The 17,544-nt window shown below is 45.6% G+C and overlaps 1 protein-coding gene across 4 annotated transcripts in view; it reads right to left on the bottom strand.

Moving 5' to 3' along the window:
- Nrp2 (neuropilin 2) overlaps positions 1-17,544 on the bottom strand; it is a 115,446-nt gene that overhangs the window by 75,898 nt on the left and 22,004 nt on the right. For all 4 annotated transcript variants that reach the window (XM_040294779.2, XM_005335095.5, XM_078017885.1 and 1 more), the window contains exon 3: positions 4,497-4,678. In XM_040294779.2, the coding sequence (XP_040150713.1) occupies positions 4,497-4,678 (182 nt within the window). The remainder of the gene's footprint in view (positions 1-4,496; positions 4,679-17,544) is intronic.

Here is a 17,544-nt window from a genome sequence, read left to right as displayed (position 1 = left end):
GGTGTTTACTGGCAGGAAGTGTCCTCTGGGGATCACACCGAAATATAACTATGTGATGTCAATACGCTGATCTTAGCCTGCAGCGATGTCTTTATCTACAGCTCCTGTAGCAGGCACCTCTTTATTGATGATGGCTTTCTGGAAAGTTGCAAATGCCTAACTTGGAAAAGGTGCCATGCAACTAGTGGGGGAGGGGTTCTTATGACTTTCTTTAGGTCAGACCAGACAGGACATTCCAATCTCCCCCACCTAACTGTCCATTACCCACTCCCTTCTCCTGGTGCTCAGTGCTCCATGGTAGGCCTGAGTAGCATGGGAACTGGGAACACAGGAGGCAAGAGCTAACCTTCATGATGCCACATCTCAGATGCTCTGTACTCCATCATTCAGAGGCATGCTCATGGTAGGGCAGGCCCAGGGCTGAGAGTGGGCAGCTGGGCCTAGAGGACTATCTGGGATGGCCTCCCTGCAGCTTTGTTTAACTCCAATTCCTAAGGGTCTCCTTCCTGGCCCAGGATGATGCAATTTGGCGGAGCCAAGCCAAATTGGCAGGTCTTCAGGGGGCCAAGAGGAATTTTGAAGAGGTTAGGGTTTATGGCAGCTATGTAGCCTTCTTCACGTGGGCCGCTTGGGGAGCCTCACACATGACAGTGTGGAAAGTCCCTCTCCATTCACAATTTGCTTGAGAGTTAGAAAAACTATCCTGATTGTCCTCCTTCGAGTTTGCTCCATTGTCATTTCCCCAGAAGGCAGGGGGACTCTTCACCCCACCCTAGGGTTGGGGAATTTATGGTGGAATGTTCTTTGTCCTGTCACCAGTGGGAGACTACAAGTGCTTCCACAATGCACATCTAGAGAGTTCAAGATAGGCCTGGAGAATGTGAGATTCTAAATGATTCCTGGTTCTGAGATCCTGCATTCAGGAATTTTTTTCAACCTTGGGTACTTAAGACCAAAAAGAAAAAAAAAAAAAGTGTGTATGTCTGATACATTGCTAGAAATGGGTATTACGGTTTCTGGCTTATTTTGAAAGGGTTGGGAAGACTTATATGGAGATTTATCCTTTTTTATGCAGAAAAAAAAATCAATTGTGTCTATTAAAATCATAGATTTGCCTCTAATTGCACCATGGTTGAATCATCAGAAAGGCAGCTGAGTATCCAATGTCAAGAAGACATCCCTGAAAAGGAGAGAAAATTGAGTCTTGCAAAAGTCAGCCCAATCCAAGTTCCTTTTCTATGATGTGTTAGAAGGAACAAAAGTTAAAAAAAAAATTTAGTCAACAACTATTCAAGTCCACTCAATGCTAAGACTGTCCTTAGAAGCTAGGAGATTTGGGTTGCAGAGAATGGTTTCATAACAAAAAGACTTTGGCATAAAATATGCCCATTCCCTGTTTTTCCACTGTAAATTTTATAACTTTGCCAATGAAAGAAGAATCTGCACATATGAAGATATTTAAAACTTGATGAATTTATCCACAGCTGAGCTTGGCTTGACTACAAAAGGTGAATTCTAGTTCTTAACTCAAGGAGTGGGGTAGTGATCACTCCAGGTTTCCTCTAGTTGTGAATGACCCCAGAGATGCCACTGGGCACCAGAAAAAAACAAAAGAAAACAGGGTTTTGAACTTAGGTCATAGGAGTATCAGAAACCAAAACCCCCAAATCGAATCCCCTCCCCAACTCCACATTTTCCACTGATTCCTTTTCCAGTGTTACTTTTTAAAAAATATATATTTTTATTTTAGTCTTTATTATTATTTTTTCTATGTGGTGCTGAGGATGGAACCCAGTGCCTCATGCATGCTAGGCGAGCACTCTACCTCTGAGCCACAACCCCGGCACCTCCAGTATTACTTTTTAAGTTATTTAAAATTCCTTTCTCTAGTCTGCTAGGGATTTGGTGATTTGAGATCTTTTAAGTTTGTGAGTTGTTTTGGCCTCCTCTTTTGTTGGTAGTGAGTCTGGTAATAAAGAATCTTTTATATACTCCCTATAGGACAGACACGAACCCTCCACTCCAGCCACATGTCCCCTGTCTGTCCCCACAGTGTGGGCTTCTGTCTCTCAGTGTAATTCTGCCCCACAGCCTCCTCAAAGAAAAGCACCCAGAGCCCTCTGTATGGCTATTTGCGTTTCTGTGTTTACAGTTTCCCTTTCTTTCTTTTTATGAATCCGACTAGCAAACATAGCTGTGTTTGTTTGGATTTCTTCAGCACGTCCACCCATTTTCTTTCATGTTCTGGGGATGACGTCAACTTTGTGTATCTTCTCTCCAGACTGCAACCCTGGAAATATGGGTAGAAGACTTGGCACCTGGAAGAATGGGAGCTTTTCTGAAAGCCTCAGTTTTGAATTTTGCACTTTGCATATATTTACATGTTGATTTTCATGCCAAGAGTTGTTCTTGTGGATGGGCACCATGGCAGGTGTGAGTGACCCTGAGGAGGCTACAGGGCTCTCCTCTTGTTCCTCATTCTTAGAAGCATGGCTGTCGACAGGGCATCTCTTCTGGAGGCTGTCCCAGGGCCTCCCACAGGGTGCCTCATTGCTCTATGCCTGGGCCACGTTTCTTCCCATGACTGGCACTATTGTTTCTAGGCAGACCATAAGGCTTGCTGCCTCCTTCACAATTCTACTTCAGTATGTCATCGAAATAGCAGTGCTGAATTTTGATACCCTCTTGTAGGTTTTATCCTTTAATACCCTCTTTTCAAAATTTGCATCATGGGGAAAGTTAACACTTCCTTTTGCTGTGGCTTTCTGGAGAAGGTAGCTTGTGCCTTGTGGAGTATACAAGTTTGGAGGCATAAGACCAGAGATGAGATTTTAATGGCTATGCTCATCTTTGTTCTGACTTCCTTAGCCAGCTCCTTGGAAGATCCTGTTTAGGTTGTTTTCCTTTCCTGGTCAGTACATGGGAGCTGAGTGATAGCTTTAGAACAAGGGACTTTGCTATCTGGTAGACTCCAGAGAGCTCCTTGATTTTTCCTCTCACTTTCATAACCACAGGATGTTAATTATTTCTTCACTTAGAACTTACTCATATTACAGTTCTCCTTTCAATTTACCTATATATTCAACAACTGTGCATCTCTACATGCTGAGGTTTTGTACACCTGTGTCCTCTGCTACACAAAGGCAAAAACGATGTTTGATTTTTTTTTTTTCTCTCTCTTCTCTCTATCCACTGCTCCTAGCAGAGGCGGTGGCACTGATGTGGCACTGATGGGAATCTTGCTGAGGACTTAAGGGGATGTAGATGAAGCTGTTGAGGGACCCCACCCCAACATCCCTGAGTCCCAGACCCACAGAGCACCGGTCCCTGTGACCTTCCTGTGGCCAGAAGCATGAAAACCCATGACAGACAGACCGTCTTGGGACCTGAACCCTGTGACAGCCTGGGCTCCCTCTCCAGCACAGCACACTTCTGCTGACCCCACCCCTTCATTTGATTCCACAGTCTCAGGCAGACAAATCTGACAAATATTTAGACAGAGTGGATATAAAAAGTGCTTTCAGCAGCTACCACTTCCTTTCAAGAACTGTTTAATGAAAGAGAAAATATATATGAATAGTTCCCCTCACACTGAACTCAACAGGCGCCGGTCTTGGGCCTCTTGATGACAGGGCTGACGGCTTCCTCGTGAACTGGACTCCATGCACGAATTGTAAAACTTAGGTTGCTGGAGAGGGCAGACACTTGAAGATGGAGCGGGAGCCTCCAAGGTAGGGAGCAGGCAGGGGCAGGGGAGATACTCAGCACCATACATAGGAGACATCAGAGACCAGGGCTCGCTATGTGGAGAGTGTACATGTGGATGCTAGGGTTAGCGCCCTCTGGGTAGGAGTCCGCTGTCCCCAGTGGTTGACATGAGCTCTGGCCTATATTTTTAAAGGCCTAAAAGTAATCTAAGAGGAGCCTGATGGAATCAAGGAAGGGCTATCTTTTTTGACTGCTTTTCAGGGAGTCTGCTTCCTGGCATATGGGATGTTGGGGATCACTGGATAGAGGGGGTAAAGTGGGTCACCAAGATGAATTTCTAGGGAGTCATATTCTAATCCAAGCTCTGGTGTGGCCCCAATTGGAGGTTCGTGGTGAGAACTTTAGAGATGCTAAACAATGAAAAGATTATGTCCTTCAGCTCCCAAGTAATCCCAAGTAAAGGCAACATTAAACCGTGAAGTAATTGAGAGGAAGTTCAACCAAGTTTTGCTTTTTCCCATGAAGATTAGTTTGATTTTAAAACTACAAAAAATCAGATTCTTTCAAAAAGTGTTTTCTATTCCTTGGGTAGCCCCCACTCTGCTGGTGCTTGGCCTGCCTCCTCCTGCCTCAAATTGGTTGTCAACCTGACCTGGCCTTTCACCTGGGAGCCTCTGTCATGGTGCTCAAGCAGGATGAACCTTGACCCCTCACCTATCTCCAACCACTGGACAATGGATCCCCCTCCTAAGTGCCCACCTCTGGCCTCTTCCTGGAACCATACTGACCTGTTTTGAAGATCTCATAGCGCAGCGAGAAGCCTGCCCCCTGCCGGGCGTAGTCAGAGGTGAACTTGATGTAGAGCATGGAGCCAGAGGAGATGATGGTGGGTGGGGCGATGTTCCCACAGTGCTTGCCCAGGAGGTCTGCAGACTCACTGTCCCCATCCCGAATCTCAATGAAGTCATACCTAGGCGGGGATAGCACAAAGGGGCACATGAGAAAAGCTCAGTCTGAGGGCCTGGGAAGGACCAGTCTCCCTCCAACTCTCCCCATTCAGGTGTTTCAGAGTGATCAACAAAGGGCACTTATGCTGGCTTGTGTGGCCTGGCACGCACAGATACAGGAAGTTGCTCTGCTTTGTTAAAGCCACACAGTGAATAAGGGCGCGGATGGGAGGCTTATCTCTTGCTCACATAGAGCAATAGAATCATTCTCTCAAAGATCTCAAAACAAACACTGTTTTCTTCCTTCGGTAGCACCATTTTTATTTCCATTGTGATCTCTGAATCTTTGTCTTTCTTTGCTCTGGGGTCGTTGCAAGTGACTTAACCCCTTTGAGCATCAATGTCTCCATCCACAAAATGAGAAGAAAAACATCCACTTGAGAAGGTCAGGATGGAGATGGAGTGGAAAAAAATACAAGAGAGGGGCTGGGTCCCATCTGGAGATGTTTCAGAGATATATATTCTCCTGTGTCCACCCCACCCTGGTTCAGTTTCTCCTGGATCATTCCTCTTCTCTTGTCTCTAATTGATAGTGACAAAAACACCTCATCTGCAGGTCACCTCCCTCCCCGAGATGACTCTTCGAGGTTCCCATCAGCAGTGTCTAGTCAACAACGTTTTTTAGAAAGGATCAGTATCATATTGGCAAAAAAAATTTCTCTAAAGGGGTGAATCCCTGGGGACCCAGCACCTAGGAGCACACAACCATCCGTCTCAGCAACAGGCAGAGCAGGTCGCCTCCTAAAATGAGCTCTCCACAGCTTTTGGATTCAAACCAGCCTCAGTAGGGGAGACACCTCCGACATCCATGTTCACAGGCTGGTGCACAAATACTGTCCCACTTTATCTTAACCGCCATGCATTTTCTTTTATTTATTTTTAGTTGTTGATAGACCTTTATTTTATTTATGTATTTACATGTGGTGCTGAGAATGGAGCCCAGTGTCTCACACATGCCAGGCAAGTGCACTGCTGCTGAGCCTGAGCCCCAGCCCCAGCCCCAGCCCCAGCCTCCAGACATACATTTTCAACCACGCATGTGCTGAGCCCTGTGTTCCTTTCTAGGCTTCCCGTGAATCCCTTCATCACCACTGCTAAGGTGGGGAACTTCCTCCCCTTCTTCTGCTGGCCACTGAACTATTATTTCCTAAAAAACCATCCATCTTCCTTTCCCTCCTTCCCTCTATTTTGCACCAGCCTGTTCCAGCAACACATAAGAAATCTCTTCCTGGTGTGTAAAGAGAGGGGCTAGAGATGTGGCCCTCCCTGGGATGTGCCTCCCTGCTCCTGTCACACACGGGGTCCGGGGGAGCTGGCTGCCTGCAGAAGTGGCTGATGTGTGCTGGAGAAGCCGGAGGAAACTCCCGGGAGCCATATTTCAGATGGCTCAGTCACTTCCAAATAAATAGGCCTGTGAAGGAAGAATGAGGAGTGGAGCAGGAGTTGTTCCTTCTTCGACCCCAGAGGGCTTGGCGCTTAGAGCCAGAAGAATGGCGGAAGCGGGTTGAGTCTGGAGAGGGCAATTTCCCCAGAAGCTCTGGGGAGAAGGGCAGGCTGAGGAGGCCCCAGGGTGGGGGAGCTGTTGAGAACTGGGATTTCAGTGTGGGAGATGGTGCTGACTTTGAAAACAGGCTTTCTCACTTCCAACACAGAAGTGAAGAGACAGAGTGCCTGCTCAGGGGAACTCCCAGCAGACCTTCTGGAAAAACCCCTCCTTGCTCTTTCTACACTGAGATTAGCACTGCAGAACAGTCATCCTGCACTGAGCCTGTGAGGGCCCAGCAGCCTGCACAAAGACTGAGGAGCTGCCACCTGTGTTCAGTAGCCTTTACTCCCTGAGCTTGCTGGGAGGAGGGTGTGCAGGGCCCTGGGCACAAGTCTCAGTCCTGGGAGTGGACAGAGTTGGATTCAGTTTCCAGCTTGACTACATTATTATTTTTTTTTAAGCTGGGTACCCTCAGGCAAGTGACTGAACCTTTCTGAGCCCGAGAAAGGGGGATGATAAGAGTGAAATAGAGATTTTAGTATCTTCCTCCTAGGGTTGTTGTAAGATTTAAATGACCAATTCTAATCTATAAAAAGTGCTACATTGCATGGCACACAGTGTGAGCTTAAGAAAGAAAATTGTGGTTATTGTATTCTCACACCCATTTCAGTGGCAAGGTGATCAAGCCCTGGAGCAGAAGTGGCTGGCCCTAAGAGAGAGCAAATGAGTAGAGGGACAGCATAAGCAGGGATATAAATCTGTTTAAACATTTTGGAAGGCATTTTTGGCAAAATGTTACAAAGGATAATATGTACATAGCCCTTGGTCCAGCAATTCCTTTGCTAGAATTTTTTCCTAATAATCAATTATGCAAAGATGTACATGCATCTTTGTGCATACTTAAAAAAAAGCCTATGAAAAGTGGGAAGATACTTTGTTTATAAATAGTATCATGTTGGAAAGTCCAACCATGCAGGGTAAGTGAATCAATTCTGTTATATTTATAAGATGAAATATTCTGCTGTTATAGTATATAGTGCAGCAGGTCTAGGGTTTTTGTTTTTATGGAAAAATGTTCATGATCACTCAAAAAAGATCTTAAATGTTTTTAAATATACACATGTATTTCCTTATGTAAACATGCAGAAAACATCTGAAAGAGTATATACTAAAATATTAACAGTGATGAGATATATGGATGGTGGGATAATTGGTCATCTTTACTTTATTCTTTTGCATTATCTGAATTGTTTATCATAAAGCCTGCATTTCTATAACAAGCCAAAACCACACACACACACACACACACACACACACACACACAGCTGCTTCCATTAAATTTTTTTTTTTTTTTTTTACAAGAGCTGAGAAAAATAAGTTCTTAAGATGTGGCAGAAAAAAGTAAATTCTTCTTCATCATCATCATCATCATCATCACCATCATCATCCGTGAATGAAACATGGGATATCAGAATAGGGTTGGGGACATGGCCCACATTCAATAAATATTTTTAGAAGATTTTGAATACTCTTACATTGCCAGTTTCTCCAGGAAGGACAAAGAGAGGCCCAGCCATCCCTCTGGCTTGTTATGAGAAGTGGGAGCTTGTATCTGGCTGCCTAATCACCCATGGAGTCTCTCAGTGGATTAACAGAATCAGCCAGGAGGCAGGACTACCCCGCAAATGCCATCACTGAAAGCTTGCCCCAATTTACCCAAGGGATAGACTGCCCTGAATGCTTTCTTGTAATGTGGCCAGCAGCAAATACATCCTTATCTATCCTCATACATGTGTAGTGAAGGGCATGCATTTTTTTTTAAGTTGTAGAAGGACACAATACCTTTATTTTATTTATTTTTATGTGGTGCTGAGGATCGAACCAGTGCCTCACACGTGCTAGGCGAGTGCTTTACTACTGAGCTACAATCCAGCCCGGGGATATATTTGTGATAAAAGAGCCTATTAAAGGATCCCTCTGATGAATCCTTTTGTGAAGCAAATAATCAGCGCCTCCTCGAACTTCTTAGAGAAACTAGATTTTCCCATCAGGTTTGCTTAAGGGAGTTAGGATTTGGCCCAGACCTCTGCTCTCCCCTATGGACAGGCCCCACTTACCACGTGGTCTTCTGACTGTGCCTCTTATATAAAGGGCACATTCCAAATGACATGCTGACTTCATACAGAATGTCTCATTTACCTCCCGTGTGACTGACTCATTTGGGGAAATTTTTTATTATTAGGGATTTGCTACAGCTGGAGTAAATCTCCTTAGAAATTTCAATGTTGTCAGGTTCATTTGTGAAGGACTCGGCAGAGGCTTAGAAAGTTTGTGGCCTTGGAGTAAACGTGGCTTTGCATCTTGCATCGAATCCCCAGTGTTTGTTTGGTGAAGGAATACGGGGTACACACAGAGCTCACCCCAAGGACAGTCAAGGGCGGGGGACTTGAAAAGCGGCTCCTCTTTCAACATATTACTCATTTTCTGGAAGGCAACATCAACCGGCTAACAGACATATTAACTAGTGTTTGCGTTTCATTATTCATAATCTCTCTCAAATGAAAAAATTCCTTTCAAAGCTTTGACACTACCTCTTATTATTGTATTTATTTGTTTTTGCCTGAGCTAAAGTAGCCACCTCTGCTCCCTGCTCTTCTCGTCTTTCTAAAATGGTTCCCCAAGTGCCTTGGCTCTTCTCTCCCCACAGATTCTGACATGTGGAACATGTATCTGGAGGGAGCTTTCTCTGCTTTCTTTGTCAGCTTCAGAGTCTTAATTTCTTCTCCCCAAGTCCACTTTTGGGGCATGGGAATCTTGATGGTGGGATGAATTTGGAGAGGCCACAGGAGAGAGATGAAAAGCAACCATCTCACCTCTTCCTCTAATCACTGGGCAAACATGAACCATGGCTTCTTGGTGTCCATCACTCTGGCCACATCTGGACTTCCCAGAGGGCACCCAAGGCAGCCAGACCATGCTAGAAAACTCAGCAAGCTGAGACCCTGCTCTTGGAGCAGGAGTATGTCTGGCCTCCATGAGAATCTACACTTATGGGTGGGTGAAGAACCATATGTGAAGGGATTTCTATATCAAGGACAGGGTACTTAGGTTCTTTAAAGACTATGTCCTTCTGTGCCCAGGTCTTGAGTCATAAAATCTGCCAGCCAGGCAAATATTTCACACTGCTAGACTCTGAATATTTAAGATTAAATTCTTGACTCATTTAATGTTAATGTTTTTTGGAGGGCAAATTCTTTCCTGTCCACTGAGCCTTTGTACTTTCTGTTCCTGTGCTTGTAATACTCCTTGTTAGCTTTTCCCAAGGCTGGTTGTTTCTCCTCCTTCAGGCCTAAGTGCAAATGTCACCTCCTCAGAGAAGCCTGCCCTGACCACCCTCTTTTTGAACTCATATCTATCTTCTCGATCTCGCCATCTTCTTATTTTCTCTTACAGCTAGTGTCACACTCTGGAGAGCTCTTACCGATCTGCTTATGTATTTGTTTACGATCTGCCTCCTGCACTGGACCGTAAGCACCATGGGGCAAGGACTTTTGTCTTTTCGCTGCCCGATTTATAACTTGCCTGGTGCCTGGCACAAAAAAAAAAAAAGTGGATCGCTAGCTGTTTGTTGAGTGAATTAATGGATAAGGAACTGCAGTTGGTTAGGGAGATGCATGCTGTGATAACACTTTCCAAGGGGTTTGATGGGTTGGTTCGTGTTGTACCCTCTCCCTTGTGCCCAAACACATTTGCTGAGCTATTCTGGTTGTATCTGAAAACCAAAATGTTGCCTTGTGACACAAAAAACACGAAATATAACATTCTGTGGGGAAGAAACATCTCAAATCATGCTGACAGCATTTTCACTATTAGTGGCAAACAAATCAACTATAATTAAAATGCTGTCAAAGTGATTTGAGATTTTTCTCACTCTTTCAAAGTTCCATATTTCATGAGTAGATTATCCAGGCCAGAGAATTTACTACCTCCTGGAGTGCCTTTCTTCCAGGAAGCTCAGAGATAGCTATGAACACTGTCTTATTAATCCTTACATTAAAACCTGCGAGGAGAATCAGAGGAAAAGCCAACACTGTCCTGTACACCTTGCTAATAAAAATGTCTGCATGAGACAGGCCTCTGGTCAGTTCAGGCCCCCAACCAGGCCACCTGTCTGTCAGGCTCAGTATAGGTAACCGGCTTTTATGGAGAAATCTGCTCATGTCAGGTCACATTTTTTTTTTTAAAGAAGTAAATTTCATTTCCTTGAATTTCTCCCTTTCATTTGTACCACTCATTTGATAAGAAGCTAGTGTATGGATGAAGAGGGATCGAATTTTACTGAGCATATACTATGGGCCATATCCTCAGCTTATATATTATTATTATTATTATTATTATTATTATTTTGGGGGTTACTGGGGATTGAACTTAGGGGCACACTCAGCCACTGAGCCACATCCTCAGCCCAGTTTTGTATTTAGAGACGGGGGTCTCATGGAGTTGCTTAGCGCTTCACTATTGCTGAGGCTGTCTTTGAACTCATGATCCTCTTGTCTCAGCCTCCCAAGCTGCTGGGATTACAGGCATGTGCCACCGCGCCTGGCTATTACTTCATTTAATTCTCTTTTAACAGACAGCAAGCTCTGTTATGATTTATATTCATTTTCAGATGCAGAGATGGAGACTCACAGAGATTATGTGTCCTGCCCAAAGTCACATGAGAAGAAAAAGTCAGAGGCAGAGTCTTTAAACCCAGGCAACCTTTCTCTGGCACACAGACCTCTCACCCCCCCGACCCCCGCCTCAGTAAATATACAAAGAATCTGAAAAGCAATAGAAAAATCTGAAAATCTGAGCACAGTAGAGATACCAGATTGTCACAGCACAAGAACATCAGCAGGACCTGGGTGTAAAGAAACCTTTTGCTCTCAGGTGTCCACAAAATGGGCATAAGGTGTAAAAGAGACTCTACAGAGTCTTGCTCTTTTTCTTTAGTCATTCTGTTTAAACAAAGCCTGAAGGACTTGCCAAAATTAATAGACCCATCACCAACGGGAACAGTGAACATATTTGAAATTCATGGCTTCAAGGCTCACCCAGTAGAAATCCAGCTTGTAAGTGCTCAGATGGGATAACATATTAATTTTCGTGAGTGCGGTATTTTTATAAGCACATATACACCCGTATGTGAACATATGGCCCATCGAGTGAGAAAATAGGATCTTGTATATTTATAAGCTCTTAAAGTACCATCCACATATTCTGGAGTCCACAGATTTCCAGTAGGGGTCCACACAGGAGTTTCAGTGGGTTGGGGAACCTCTGAAATGTTGTGTGTTTGTGTGATGCACATTTTCCTAGGGAAGGAGTCTGTGACAAGAGAAACCCAAAATTGCTGTCACAAAAACACTTCGGTCTATGAGGGCACAAGGTACTATGGGAAGCACCATATGTGGGCTTCTTCGATAGACCCAGCTAGTCTCTGGCACCTGCTAATGGCAAAACTGTCCATCTGGTTTCCATATCTTCATCTCTAAAATGGAAACAATAACAGATCCTACCTTTGGGGATCATGCAAAGATTACAAAGGTCCAGTAAGGCCCTACACAGTACCAGATGCCCCAGAAAGCACCCGAGAGCCATTGACTATGTTTATGATTACAACTGGATAACCAAACAGGATGTGGATTTGAGGGAGAGGAGAACTGCATACACTCGGGGCCTTAGAAACCAGACACTGCAGATGAACTGAAAAGCCGTGCTTATAATCGTAACTCCCTCAACCTTGGGGCTGGGTTTTTCCAAATCCTCCTCCAGCACAAATCCATCCACAGTGCTTTAGTCACTTGAGTTTTTTGAGATTTTATTTCAGTCTTGTGGTTCTGAGCCCAGACTCTGGAACCAGACTTCCAGGCTGGGTTCAAATCCACCTCCCTTGCATTTGCTGGATCTTGAACAGCAAGGAGCTCCATGTCCCTGCCTTTTGGTAGCTGATGCACATCAATGGCTCCACACAGGGGCTGGCACACAGTAAGTGATCAGATAGTAGATGTCGTTATTGCCACTATTACTGTTCTTATTACTTCTCTAACTTTGAGGTCTCAAACAGTTCCAAAATCCTGTTCATCTGCATTGCTGCCCAGTGCCTTTCAGAGAAGCCGTTATCTTTTCTTCCTTCATTTCTTCCCACCACAAATCTCTGATATTTTGAGCTTTTTTTTTTTTTAATTGCAATCCCCTCACAGCCAGGGTCACCACGGCTCTTTAGAAGGGAGGAAATCTGACCACCCAGCAAAGGAAGTATGCAGAGAGAATAACCCAAAACAAACTGAGAAGGAATTATTCTAAAAAACCTTGAAGGCAAGAAAATGGAAACTACAAATAACATCTATTTATAATTTCTGCTTGTTTTTCTGCAGAAGGCCCTGGATGATGAAGAGGGCCCGCCAATCTCATTGTTCCTGGTGGAGCAGGCTGCCAAGAACACTCTCCACATGAGGAAGGAGCCCACTGCAGACAGGGCGCCTGATAAGTCTCACTGCACGTGAACTGTTAAGAGAATGAAGAACACACAACAAAGCCACCCGCACTTCTGCCCTGGCCCTTTGGGTGATCACCGCTTCCCCTGATGACCTGGCTCCCCAGCAGGGCACATTCCTGAGGTGGTAGGGCAGCGGATCTGCCAGGTTCCTGGACCAGCAAGCACTCCCACCGAAGCTGCTTCAACAGAACTGTTTACTTATGAAAGGAACAATTTTCTAGGCAACTAATGCCAGCGTGAAGTTTAAGGTTTGGGGGGCAGGCTGTTTTCAGCACCACCGTTAGATCTGTCTTTTCGTCTCCTCTGCGTCTATAGAATCCTCGCTCTCTGCCGTCTACTTCAAGGGCCCCTTGCTAGCATTTTGTAATGATGCCAGAGTACAAAGTAGGTAAGAGGACCCCAATGTTTATGTGTACTTCTTTTTTTTTTTGAGGCAGGAGTAGCTGCTGGTGCTTGGATAGGAAGGTGTATCCTAACAGAGCCAAGGGTAGCTAAATTGTCTTATGCTGCTGAACTGAGTCAATTATGCCTCGTGTCTCGGTTTGCCATACCTTGTAAATGGGTGCAGGGATGATGCCACTGTGTCTCACAAGGGTGACTAAAAGGGGCACGAGGCAACTGATAACCATTAAAGGGAAGATCAGAGCACGTCATCATGAGGCCTTGGTGTGCTGGCAGCATCCCTCCACTTGGCTGAGTGAACGGCTCCCTCTGGGCCAAGTGTTCACTAACCCTGGGTCCCAGAGGATCCAATTGTGAGAGCAAAATCATAACCTCCCCATCTGTCCGAAAAATGGGAGCCTGCTGGGAGCAGAGGTGCACAGGGCACCAGGGAATCAATCAATCACTGCGTAGAAGTCTTTTGTGTTTTGCTTTGTTTTTTGGTATCTGGGCTTCCAAACATTTTTCTATCCCCTCTTGCTGGCACCCAGCCTCCACGACAAGACTTGGAAGATACAAAACTTGTCTGAAAAATGTACCATGCGGAAATTCAAGAAAGGGACAGTTTGGGAGTACGTGGCAGGTGTGAAGGGCCCCGTTTTGGGATTTCACTCCTTACAAGCTTCAAGTTACAGAATTCAGAGCTTCTCCTGGCTCCAGGGGCAAACTTGTCACTACTGTGCAAAGAGCACCGGTGTGTGGAAGTGACGGGCCTGTGCTATGTCCAAGCAGGAAGGGCTGCTGCGGTGCCAGGGTGGGGATTCTGAATATAGCCCTTGGAGGCCAGTCAGCTGGAACTGCTTCCTCCTCTGCAACCGCCTCTCGGACACGGTGCCTGGATGGATGCTACGTGCAGAAGTGTGGTGTCTGTGCTAGGTGCCTGGGTCAGGCAACACACATTACAGCCCCTGCCTCGCCCATGACAGAAATGTCCCTCCTGCTCTGAAAGGACTCATCAGGGTTTCTTGGGGGTAGAAGTATCGAATGTTCAGGAATCTTGGGTGCTTTTGGCCTAAGTCTCATAAGACCATAAAGTAATACATCTGGCAGGGACTCGAGATCTACCAGAAAGGGAACCAGGTTGCAGGAAGTCTCCAAGCAGGATGGGAACAGCGTGAGTCAGGCCTTCAAGAGCCTTTTTTTTATCCCACAGCTATAAGCAGAACGTTTGTTTTGTGTGTGGAACTGCTGGCTGGCTGGCTGGCCACCATATTGCAGAGACCAGCAGCAGGGCCCTCGCAGCGTGGGGAGAGGCGCTAGTGCCAGAGATGAGCTGTAAGAGATACAGCAGCAAAGAAAAGTCAATGCCCCAATATTTAACCCATCAGCCTGTCCGCAAGCTTGGACCAAATGCAGTCTCTGCTTGGGCTTCAATTTCCCAGTGGATAAGATTCTCTAAATAATAATAATACTTTCTTTAAACCCTCCTACCACTCTCAAAGGGATGACACACTGATAAATCACTTTGAACTTTTAGATGAAAGGTGCTCCATAAACCTGAGGTCTCATCAACTGTAATTGTTACAGTAATTATCTTAATGATAATAATGATGATAATAGGAGAAGGGGGAGGGGTGGGGATGAAACCTCCTATCTTGAGACAAAGAAGAACTCTTCCGTTAAGACCTGCCTCACGCTTCCTTCGGCTCCTAGCCCACTGCCATCCTTCTCTAGCTGCCAATTCCCAGGCTGAAATATTATTTACTCCTTTCCTTTCCAATAAAACAATTATTTGTTCCACCGTTCTCCCTCTCGCTCGCCGTGTGTCTGGCTTGGCCCTGACAGCTCAGCCATGGACTGTTTACACGTCTTGCTCACCCTCCCCGAGTCTGGTTCAGCTCCATTGACACGAAAGGCAGGAGAATTCTCTCTGTGTGAGGAATCAATTACTTCCGCTGACACTCCATTACTGGCCCTCACGTCTTTGGATTCCAGATGGAGGATGAAGGTGGTGGTGGGGATGGCAGGGAATTTGAAGAGGGTGGTCAGAGAGGTGCAGGGGCCAGGGGAGTAGGAAGCAGATGACAGAGGGCCAGACGGGGGCTATTGACGGAGTCAGGCCTCCAGCTTGTACGGAAAGACACAGGAAGACCTTTCTCTCCTTGACTGCCCTGCCGGCATCCAGGGCATCCAGAGGCATCCGGAGGTGACCACAAGGCAGGAAGAGGCAAAGAAAAGTAATAAAAAGAGAAGAGAAAAGAAAAGACCTGTCAAAGCTATCTAAAAGAATCAGAGGCCCCAGCTACCTGAGCACTGGACAGCAGATGACAGCTCCAGGCCAACTGATGAGGTAGACAGAGGCAGCTTTAGGTGGCCTGGCTTTCGACCAGCCACCTAAATCACTGCCCTGCGATTTCTCAGACCTCAGTACCTCCATCTGTTAAATGGGAATAATACGAGTCCTAGATAGTTTGCTGGGGGATAGCCCCTGACCTGACACCCCCTGATCTCAGCTGAGAGATCATTGAACGTTTGCTATTATTGTTTAACTCAAGTCTTGCCACATGGCCTACAAAGTTGAGTCCCTAACAGAGCAGACCACAGCAGAAAAATTTATAAAGACTGCCAAGATGCTTGGCTACAAAGCTAGGAGAGAGATATTAAAAACTCATGTGGATTTTCTTTTATTATGTGAACTCCTAAGCTGCCCTCCCAAACCTAGGCCTAACTCTTTCTCCATTTTTTTTTTTAATAATTTTGACCCAGCTAACATTTTTCAGGGGTTTCCTTCTAGGAATTTTTTTTTGATTATGCAAATTAAATACAACCATTTACCGTGCAATCAACTGAGATGTGAGGTACAAGGTCCCGTAATGAAGGACGATTATGGAAACATTTTTTTTCCTAGAAGAAAAGACAAGGGCAGCTTATATATATATTTCCTGAGATGATTTATCCAAATAGAGTGGAATGGAATTATTTCATCTCGTGAGTGTCTCTTCATCCAAGTTTAAATCCCTTTGCCACCAAAACGGACAAAACAAAAAGAGTATTTTTTTCCTACAGGACTTGTGATTTCAGGGAAATGCATAAATCCCTTACTAGAAAAGTGTAATATCTTTCCTCCGGTGTCCTTCGCCTCTGTGCTTTATCCCTTCTACACCTGAAGCTCCCACTGAATGTCTTAAGACACTCTTAGTGTAATTAGATGGGAGAATTACATGGAGTTACATGGGGTGAGACGCTGGCCCTCTGGGATCTCTGGGTTTAGAGAAGATGCCAGGGTTGAAAGACAGAGCAAGTGGGACTGTGTATGATAAAATCTCCAGTGATTTTCTCAATCAGAAGATAAAACTCATTGTCGAGGAAGACATCCACAGTGAAGCTTGCATTGAGAGAGTCGCAATTGCAACATCACATATTTGAAAACAAACTGCTAAAAATAACGGTTGTCCCAACTGCTCTTTAACCTTGGTAAGAGGAGGAGAACAATCTGTGGGTTGTTGTTCCCACTCCTTGCTCGAGCTGAAGTCTCTGGGTGGAGTTCTTGGTCAAGGCTGAAGAGCGCAGGGTCAGCCACCAGCTGAGCTCCGGTCAGCAGGACTGTTCCCATTATTGCACCACGTGCCTGCAGGTGGATCTGTTTCTGTCATTAGGAGGGTTGTTGCAATACAGAAAAGCATTACCGCTCGCTGGCTCCCTGAGGGAATCGGAATATTTCTGTGTGTAAATTTGTCACAATGTCATGAGTAATCAACCCGAGGGTTCCTCCTGAGCTAGCGCGAGGCACCCTCTTGCACCACGGGGAACTTTCAGAAACTTCAGTGGAACTTAGTTAAAGCCACCCCTTCCACTGGGCAGCCTGGCCTTCCACCTACTACTCATAGGGAAGAAGTGGACTCAGAGTCTATGGGAGTAAACTGACCAGAGGAGCTTGATCAAGCAGGTCAGCTGGACTTTCCCAGCTAAAAGCCACCATCTGGTGTTAAACTAGTGTCCCTGGACATAAAGTATGAAGCTCTAGAGACTCCACAATGGAGACGGAGGGTGGGGCAGCAAAGTCCTCATAATCTCAGTCTTTCCTGCTTCCTGACCATGGCCCCTCTCCTAAGGAGATGGTGGAAGTTGCCTGGCCCGGAAATAAAGTTAAATAGCATTGCTCCCACACTTCTTTGCCAGGAAAAGGGTTTGTATCAGCAAGTCCAAGGCAGCCCTTCTTACTCTATTCTTACAATGCTCAGAGGAAATGAAATCGAGCTCAGCCACCTTCAACTACTGTGCTTCCCGAAGCCGTCAGATGGTTCCCGGTCTCTTGTCTGTGAACTTGCTGTTCTCTGCCTGGACCGCCACTGGCCATGCACGAGCTGTTCCTCCAGCCAGCCTTCTTGGATCTCCCACCTGGGGCTGGTTCTTGGTGTTGT

Source organism: Ictidomys tridecemlineatus, chromosome 7 (genome assembly GCF_052094955.1).
Source record: "Ictidomys tridecemlineatus isolate mIctTri1 chromosome 7, mIctTri1.hap1, whole genome shotgun sequence".
Taxonomy (NCBI): domain Eukaryota; kingdom Metazoa; phylum Chordata; class Mammalia; order Rodentia; family Sciuridae; genus Ictidomys; species Ictidomys tridecemlineatus.
The sequence above is the reverse complement of the archived record's forward strand: the minus strand, read 5'-3'. Positions and strand labels throughout refer to the sequence as shown.